The 9,313-nt window shown below is 57.3% G+C and overlaps 2 protein-coding genes across 2 annotated transcripts; both read left to right on the top strand.

Annotated features, from left to right (window-relative positions):
* The first annotated feature begins 863 nt into the window (after nucleotides 1-863).
* GGTG_00490 (hypothetical protein) lies at nucleotides 864-2,585 on the top strand. Its single transcript, XM_009218237.1, has one exon. It carries the CDS (start codon nucleotides 1,939-1,941, stop codon nucleotides 2,320-2,322), a length of 384 nt encoding a protein of 127 aa, XP_009216501.1. The 5' UTR covers nucleotides 864-1,938; the 3' UTR covers nucleotides 2,323-2,585.
* Nucleotides 2,586-2,592: 7 nt separating this feature from the next.
* On the top strand, nucleotides 2,593-4,023 carry GGTG_00489 (hypothetical protein; the record flags this gene model as incomplete). The annotated part of the gene is made up of 4 exons (XM_009218236.1): nucleotides 2,593-2,719; nucleotides 3,263-3,287; nucleotides 3,721-3,811; nucleotides 3,955-4,023. The coding sequence occupies 4 exons, from the start codon at nucleotides 2,593-2,595 to the stop codon at nucleotides 4,021-4,023; spliced, it is 312 nt and encodes a 103-aa protein (XP_009216500.1).
* Nucleotides 4,024-9,313: the final 5,290 nt, after the last annotated feature.

The following is a 9,313-nucleotide window of genomic DNA, read 5'->3' as shown; positions in this document are numbered from 1 at the left end:
GAAAAGAAAGAAAAAAGGCATAGAGCCCCCTACCGTGCCGGATGGCATGGGGCGTGGGCGTAAGCCAGGCAAGGACCAGGATCAGGGTGGCCTTGGGTGGCCTAGCGTTGCAGGGGTCAGCCCCGGGAGAGGCAATCGTTGATTTTCCACTGGTTTCGGGACTAGCGCACCGCTTCGACTGCATCTCCAAGTTGTGTTGTTGGATGGAATCAGGAAGGAAGGAAGTGCGCATGCAGGCCAAGTTCCTAGGTAGGTCGGCAAGTCTCCATCGGCAGGGGGAGGGCAGGGCAGGAGACGGCATGGCGGCATGGCGGCATGGCATGGATGGCGTGGATGGCGTGCACCACCACCACCCCTTCCCTCTTGGCCCTTTCTTCGCTTTTTCTTTGGGGGGAGTGGACCGAAGAGGGCGTCATGTCGCGAGGTGGGAAAGTCGGATACCTAGGTACTCTGCATTCCCAGCCGGGGGCAGTGCTTTCACAGGCCGGCGATACGTACCGAGGATAGATGGAGGTGCTGACGGACGAGCCCTGCCGGTGTCATTCTCACCATGGCATCCCACCCCCATCGAGTCTTGGGAGGGAGGCTACCCGGGCATGAGCCGCCGCCTCTCTGTGCAGCCAAGCAAATGCATCCCAACCCAGCACGTCTAGACCAGGCCGCGGCCGGCAAACAGGAACAGGAAAAGAAGAAAAAAAAAGACCAGACGAACCCAGCGAGCCGTGCCTAGGCGGGCGGCGGTCACCCTAGCGCGCGCAGCGTGCCATTCTGACTACCCCGGCCCCAGCAGCCAGCTGAGCCGGCCGGTATGCACCACACACACTCACACTCACCCTTTCCCACACACACACACACACACACACACACACACACACACACACACGCTGCCCAGACGCTCGGCTCAGCCGAGGGACGACTACTACTTTCCCCTTCCCAGTCTCAAGCGCACTAGCCAGTACGTATATGCACACGGGCGGATGCTGGCTGGCTGGCCGCGCCCTCTCTCCGTCTCTCTCTCTCGCTGGGTCGGCGAGGGTAGCGAGCCCGGCCCCTCGCATGCGCAGCACAAGAGTACCCGCCTACATCGTTGCACGGGGCAGAAAAAGAAACGGGCCTCCTCGATCTGACCAGATTGCCTCGCGACTGTTTCCCTTGGCCAATATCACAGCACCTAAGCAATGCGCGCGGGATTCGGGTAATGCCCGCCGCCCATCTCGGACAGGGCTGCCATGCGCTGATTAGCAATCACTGATTAGCGACCGCTTGTTGCGTCTGGATATGGCGATTGCCGTCCACGTCCAGCTTTGGCTCGCACTTTGAACCGACGTCGGGCATCTTTTTGGCGTCTTGAATGTTTCCGAGCCGTTTAGAATAGTGGCCATGTGGAGTTTCTTCTTTTCTTTTCTTTCCTTTTTTCGGGGATTTCCTCTCGTCCATCTGCCGCATTTCGCTTCTTTTTTACTTGCTTTTTTCGCACAACTCCCTGCCCAGCACAACCGCCATCCAGGGTGGGTCGGGAGTAATAGGTAGGGAGCAATAGCGTGGTGGCAGGTGCGTTGACCTCGTGGCTCGTCCATATCAGGGGAAAGCAGACGCACAAACGCCGCCAGAAAGGGCTTGAACAAGGGTCCAGACAACCGAGACGCATGGCTTTTTGTGAAATATTGGTCTTTTTGACGAAATATCGGCGGGGAAAGAACGGCCAAAGACGGAAGGCATCACCCATCGATTCCATCACGGGCAAAGAAGCCCGCCAGCCTGGCCAATCCCTGTCGGTCGGGCGCTCCAGCAACCCCAATCAAGTGCCGGCATTAGCATCGTCGTCAGCGCCAACCGACGAGATCACAGATCTGACGACTGGTCGAGCGAGATCATCACCGTCGGTGGGATTGGAGCAGAGCGATAGGGAGGGCGGGGGGCATAGGAAATGGGGGTTCGATGGTTGTGAGTGGCCACGCTGCCCGCGGGCGGCTGACAGGCGCCGCGCCTCTCCCGTCAGTGGCCAGAAGTGAAAGGCGACAAGATGAGATTGCCGCACCCAGCGCCAGGAGAATGGCACGCGGATGGCAAAAGTGGTGGGCACAAAAAAAAAAAAAGGCACAGGCCCCGGTCCCAGGCGGGCGTGCCACGATGCCTGCCGAACCGACCTCCTCCTTCAGCAAAGATCTCTCTCCTGAGCAGGGCCCCGGCCATTGCATGAGATGCGGTTTGACAGGACCGGGAGAGACGCTGTGGAATGCGGACCGCGGCAAATCGACCCTGGGGAAGAGGGCAGCAACAGCCGCGGCTTCAGCGGGAAGAAAGGAGGGGAGCATCATGTAATCACAACCGCGGTTGCTTGCTGGCGATTTGATATCCGTTCTTGGACTAGCTCCCGATCTGCCACCCTCCCCAGGCCCCCGTTTCGATCAGGGAGCGGAGCTGGCGGAGTCCGTGCGGGCGGGCGTCTTCCTGGGTCAATTTAGTTTGGCAGGCAGCGTCTGCGTGGCTGGAAATGAAGCAACGCACGAGCCGAGCTGAAGCATTGGCCCCAACACCAGTACACCCCTGCCCATATCCCCTGCCCTTTTCCCCCGGGCGGGGGTGGGTGAAATGTCGCCAGCGGCCCTGTCCAGTACCGTCAGGCCTGCCCGGGTCGGGGATATCGACGGTGGGCCCACACTGCCACAGACAGCAAGCTGCCCGGGCTGGCCCCCTGCCGGCCCAGGAACGAGGGCCGGTATGGACCATGGATCATCGAGCCGTGGCGTTCTTTCCATTTGCCTTTGTTGGGCGGCATGTTGGCCAGCGTTGCCAGCACTCAGCACTGGATCGAGCGCAGTGGCCGCCGGGCAGTCCTGGGGTGGGCGAGCTGTATACGGTCTTGTGGCTGACGATATACAGTAATGCACACCAGACCCGGCACAGGCGAGGCTCAATCCAGCCGCACGTCGGCTGGCAAATTAAGCGGCCCTCGGGGTAGAGGGGACGTAAAAATAGCTCCCGCCTAAAGGAGCTCGAGGAGGCAGCGCCCGCCCGTTTCCGTAGGCACATCTTTCGCCCAGCAGCAGCAGGACTGGCTTTGCCCTGGCTTTGCCCAACCTTATCTCAGCTGCTAAGCCCGTCGTGCTCGCCGCCTCGCACGCGGCCAACCGTCAACCCTCCCTCGAGTGCTACCCACCACCTACCTCCAGCATCGCCCTGTGCTACTGCGTACCGTAGCATCTCTGTCCTGTGCCGCCGTGGTGGTGCGGCACGCGCCCCGTGACTGACTGCAACATAGGCACATTTGAGACAGTGGGCCCGTGGTGAGATTGAGGCTGCCGCATTACGGAACATTTCTTGGTATTACCAATATTTGGCACCTGCCATACGGCATTTCCCCGTGCCACCTATACAGCCACCTATACAATACAGCCAGGCGCAGACAGAGGCTAGGACCCTATAGCAGAAGATCTATAGCAGAATATGCCAGAATATGCCAGATCCAATATCTCCCGCCCATCAGCCGTGCGAGCAACCCAGGTCCCCCCCGCGGGGCGATGCGCTAATGCGGTGATCAAATGATCAATGCCACTGACCAATGAATGTCACTGATCCATCGCCTGAATGCACGTCCCGAACCATTTGTCCTGCACGCGGCAACCAAGACTCTGGTCGAGTCAGCGGGAGAGACATCAACTCCAGCCTGACGCTACCTGACGCTACCTGACGCTGCCTGACACTGCCTGCCGGGTCAAGCTCCCGCACCAAGGCTCGGCCGAGTCAACTGCCAGGGACCCAGCCCAGGGAAGCTGATTCAATCGCACCCTCCGCCTCTGCCGGTTTGGCCGTTGGTTAGGTTAAAGTTCGGCCGTTGCTGTGTGGGTCCACTTGTCCCTTGTCCACCTCCTGGGAAGTCGCTGCCCGGGTCATGGTCAGCATGGAAAAGAGGGCACCACCCCATGCCGAGCTAAAACGAAAGGGACAAATCAGACGGCGCAGCAAGCGAGCGAGCGTCGTGCCAAGCTTCAGAAGTGCCCCCCCTTCCCCCCTCTGCAGTGAAATCATGCTCGTGTTCATGTGCCGAACCATGCGCCTCGGCTGGGAGCCGAAGCCGGATGATAAAACGCTAAGAGCATGCACGCATGGAATCATCCAGCTCATCTCGAGCGCATTGCCGCATTAGGGCCCCTCTCTCTCTCTCTCTCTCACTTTCTATCTCTCCCTATCTGCCCCCGGGGACCCTGCACGGGCGCTCGTCGTTTGTGCCTCGACTGGACAGCAAAAAACTCTAACTAGGGCCAGGGAACGGGAAATACGAGATTTTGGACACACCGGGGCAGAAAAAAAGGAACAAAAAGGAAGCTTCAGCGACTCAAAACTAGGGTAGCGAGAAAGAGTTGGGCAGATCGTTTCGAAGGGTGGGAACATGGGTGGGTCGAAATCCCGGAACCGTCATGTAATAGCAAAGGCTAATAATGGACGGGACCGGCAATCCTCGTTAGTGCCATCCCAATCCCCTGGATCACCACATCAGCGACAAGCGGCTGAGATTGGAGCAAAAGGCGACCACCGCACCACCTGATTCGTCGCCCCGATGCCACCCACACGTGCACGAACCACAACACGCCGGGCTAGGAACACCCCCCCAAAATCCCAATCCCGAGACCACACGCCTGCCATGGGTCCATGGGTTGCATGGGTACTTTGGTGCTAGAGTACTTTGGTACTAGAGACAGAAACGGGCCAACCATTTTGACAGCCGGCCGGCTTAGCCATGCGACATCGGGGAAGCTTACGGATAGCGTCGTCTAGGAGTGAGCAAACAAGGAGACGGCGGAGATTTGGATTGACATCATGGCTCGCCTGCCGTGCAGATCTCCTAATTGCATTAGGCAGCCGTGACTGGTGCGACAGCGAGGCAATCAATTCAAGTCTTGTCGGCGACGGTTTCTGCCCGCATTCTGAATGTTGCCAAGGTCCGAAGCGGCAACCTGCCCTTTTTGGTCAATCCCTTACCCCGTCCAGGACATGGGAGAATGGAGCTCCCCCGCTCGAAGGATGGATAACGTTTCCAAAGGAAGAAGCTACAGAAAAAAAATAAACAAGGAAATAAATGAAGACGAAGAGCACGCAAGGGATGGATGGCACCAAGGTGAAATTAATTGGATAAAAGAATCCCTGATATGGAACAGGCAGGGCAGGCATGAGACGGGCGAGCACGACACCCACACATCCATCTCTCGGCAACACGTGGAAACATGGACCTCTCAGACCAACGTATAAACAAAACCCGTAAGGATTGCATCGGGTCCCCCCCCTCTTTTGTTTCCCACTGCCGATACCGAGATGACGACCTGACAAAATGCTATCATCCCTCTCTTGGAAGGCAGTGTGTGCTTCAGGATACGATCCGCCGATACGCACGCTCGACGTATACGCCCGCGCCACACACCACCACCGCCAGCCCCCCTTACCGCTCACCCTGCTTGCTACAAACGGATGCGAGACGAAAACGTCGAGCCTTTTTTTTTTCTTTTTTTTTCGCTTCTTCAACCGTGCCCTCGTAATGCTTAGGGGAGCCGTCCCCCGGCATGTCACATGGCCAAAAGAGGCCAGCTGCATGGCACTATTTGCTACGACGTGGATCGCAAACGCTACCCAGTCGGAGGGCTTGTGTGGTTTACAGTTTGTCCTGCTGCCCTCGCTTCCGCCTCGGTGTTTTCGCTTTCCTTTTTCTTCTCCTTGAGCCAGTCTACCAGGCTGAAATTCCATGTCGTTGTTGGGAGGCTGAGAAAGAAAAAGCAAAACCCCGAACACTTCCCGAGATAAGACATTCCGACGCGCGATTGGCTCCCCGTAGATGTGGATTTATGTACACCAAGTGAGACAGAATGCGGCGCTTTCCGGTTCACACACATCTTTCTTTGGTCGGTCCCAACCTCGGCCAGTGCCGATCAAGGTGTCCTCTGCCATCTTGGAATACCACCTTGGAGGCGCATTTGCCCGGGGATGATATCATCGGAACGGCCCCATCCAGCAAGTGTTTCTCATTACTATGCATCTTTGCTCTCTATTGCAATTCTTATGCCGACCACCTGTTTGCTCATACATCTGTCGTGCAACACATCCATCTCTCCTTGCTTTCCCGACCCCGGCACCACCACGCGCTCAGCCTCCGTTTTTCCTCCGAAGATCAGCACAATCAGGGGCCTAAACGGTATAGAGCGTAGGCAAGGCTAATCGGGGGGGCAAAAAGAAAAGAAAAAAAGGGACGAAAACAGAACACACACACACACAGCCACACGCATCCCTAATGCAATGGAATAAAAAATGACGATTTACCCGCCGTAATCGCATTCGCCAATGCGGGCGTTTCCGATCAGAAACGAGGAGGGTCGACCGGTGTAAGATCAGCGCCCTGTCCGAAACAATACCACGTCCGCTTCGGGCGAGCAGATCGCCGCCAGCAAATGCCATCCCACGCCGCGCCGGGATATCGCTGCTGCTGCCTGCCCGCCACCTTGACCTCCTCCCCCCACTCGCCCGTCCGTGTTGTTGCTTCTCTCTCTCTCTCTCATGGAGCATCCGTTCCAGCAGCCTTCTTCCCGCCAGCATTCTGGCGGCGGGCCTTCTCCTTGTCGGAATGCGCGGGGCGGGTCCAACCCACGCCCTCGGGTTGTCGCCCCCGCAAGTCGATTTTCTTTTTCCTCTCATCGCATCCCCCCCCCTGCCGAGCGAGGATTCCCCGACCTTTCGTTGGTCAAGCCCCTCACCCTCGCTCGCTTCCACAAGCCCTCTAGGATTCAGCCTGCATCATGATGCAGTTCAAGGTTTTGCGCAGAAGCGCATCAGTGGTGCGTCGTCTCGGCGAGTTTCTCACTCTCCGAGCTCCACTCCCAGAGACAGAGCAAGCGTTTGCCCTGGCCTGATCAACCCACCCGTAGCACTCTCGCTTCTCGGGTCACAAGGCACACGCGCGCGGGCGGGCGGTGGACAAAAAAAGTCGAGGCATCCCATACCTAATTAGTCTGCCAGCATGGAAGTCAAGTTGTCGTTTCAGTCCACGGACCATGGGCGAGCCTTGGCGTCCATTCGCTCGCCAAAAAGCATACAAATCACGATATCCGAGTTTTCCCTTAATTGACGGCTGGTATTGCCATGGGAAAGTCGTGGAGGGTGGTACCAGCAGCGGTGCGTACTACCGCAGACCGATCAAGTTGTCGGCTTCGCGCAGAATCATGACGCAAGACGCGGCAAGGGGCGCGGCGGCGGCAGTCCTGAATATGATTTCCCCATTTCTCGTAGCCGCCGTATAGTATACGGATACCACTCCATCCTAGGGTGGTGCCCCAAGCGGTACCGTCACTGTGGTTTTTGCTAGGCGACAAGCCAACGTGCCAGCCTCAAAGAAACAAAAGAGCCCGAGCGCGAGATCCCCCACCCGACAACCCACAGCCATTGACTTTTTGCGCAACGCATCAGGCAAGGCCCATGCAAAGATTCAAAGATTGTCAGAACGCGATCCCCCGCCTTCGCCTCTTCTGTTCGTGTCATACCCCTGACGGCCGTCAGCAACTCTAGCTCCTGACACACAAACTGGCGGTCACGCCCGGGTTTGCCGGGAAAGCAAAGCCCAGACAGAGAACGAATCAGGTTCTTCAATGTGTTTAGAGAGGGTGCGTGTTTGTAGGCACCTGCCTGGTATGTAGACATCAGGTCCTTGTGAAGATGTTGGTGCCTCGTCTGCCAATATATTCCATCTCATAGGTACTGTTCTTCTCACTGGAGATACAACTCCACCAATCACTGCTGCTACAAACAGCCTGCCTGCCCGCAGTCCATGTTTAAAGGCCCCCACCTATAACTGGTGCGACGAAAAGCTGAGGGCTGCTGTGTTGCGATTGGGTGGGCATCGAGATAATTTTGGAACTTTATCCACTGCTCCCAGACGTCCCCCCGCCCGTCGCCCATTTTCCCATCTCGGCGGGCCCGGGATATGGCTTGCCTTTTTTTTTTCTTTTTTTTCTACAGGTCCCAGGGATCACAAACCCTAGTGCGGCGGATGCAAAATACATTTTCTTCCTTGGAAAACCAAGCCAAACTGATGTACCACCAGGATCCACCGTACCAAGGTTTGTGATCCCTGGAATCTGTACCGACGGGGGCCTTGACATGACACCGCTGGGGCGCGCCTCCAGCCGGTCGGGTCTCGTCTCTCTGCCAAACCTCGCATTGATGGCGGCGGGATGCATGGGAACTTTCTTGTAACCTTAAAAAAGGGGCTGAGTCCCGGCGGTTTTCGGTTCGGGCATGATGGGATTTGTGCATAGCAGAAACGTCCGCCACGTTAGTGGATTTTTTTTCTCCTGCGAGCAAGGTTTGCATCGTTTCATGGGTGATATTAGAACGCGTGGCCCGTGTGCTCCGGAAGGAAGTGTGGAGAAACGAATGACCGAAAGAGGAAAACAATAAACCCCTCCCCAGCAAAAAATGGCACAACCATGCTGCTTCGCTTCCCCCTTGGTCACTCACCGGCATTTTCGCCCGTGCGGAGAATCTTGTGCGAGGCCCAGCCTGCCGATCTGCCAGCCCATCCACCACCAATCACCAATCACTGCGGTCCCCAAGTCTCGCGCAAGCGTCTTGTGTGTCCGGTTGAAGGCGGCTTCTCATGCTTGAGAAGCTGGTAGGTAGGTACGTACTGCCAAGGCCCTACATAGTCTGCAAAGGTCCCGTCTCCGATTGGGAGATGGGCAAAGCCGAAATCCCGTCTGTCAGCAGCTTTGGCGGGGGCACTGGGGATATTTGGGGGTCCCAGATATGCGAGAGCAGGAAAAGAAAAGCAAAAGAAAAAAAAAGCCGTTGGGGATGGAGTCGGGGAGAATCAGGAGGCGTCCCACAAAACAGTTGTAAGCGACAACGGCACGAGGGCTCGTCTCGGGACGCAATCTCTCGACGCAGGCTTTGGACACCAATTTGCCATTTCCCAACCAACAGCCAGAAAACGGGTCGTCTTTTCTTTTTGGCGACATACTAGTCTCCTCCCCCGATGAACGACGGCAAGAAGTGCGGTGCGGTCTTGTCCACTGCCGACAAGCCTCCCCGAGCTACTGTGCTGCATACGTAAGCCCTGCTGCGAGCGTCTCGACAAAGTATCATCCGTGTCCTGACGCTATAATACGGTTTTTCTAGAAGCCGACGACGCCCCCCCGAACGGCAGGCGAGGGAGGGTCCACATGGTCACAAGGTTGGGCCCAGGCGGACGGCACTTGGGGAAAGGAGTGCGAGCGCCTCCCGTGCACCCATCAGATGGCGAAGTCGACGAGTCGTGTGCTGTTCGTGAACGGAG

This window comes from Gaeumannomyces tritici, assembly GCF_000145635.1.
Source record: "Gaeumannomyces tritici R3-111a-1 unplaced genomic scaffold supercont2.1, whole genome shotgun sequence".
NCBI lineage: Eukaryota > Fungi > Ascomycota > Sordariomycetes > Magnaporthales > Magnaporthaceae > Gaeumannomyces > Gaeumannomyces tritici.
The sequence above is the reverse complement of the archived record's forward strand: the minus strand, read 5'-3'. Positions and strand labels throughout refer to the sequence as shown.

Bases quoted from the DNA above. Each gene is read 5' to 3' on its own strand.
- GGTG_00490 (XM_009218237.1), top strand. From the start codon at position 1,939: ATGGTTGTGAGTGGCCACGCTGCCCGCGGGCGGCTGACAGGCGCCGCG.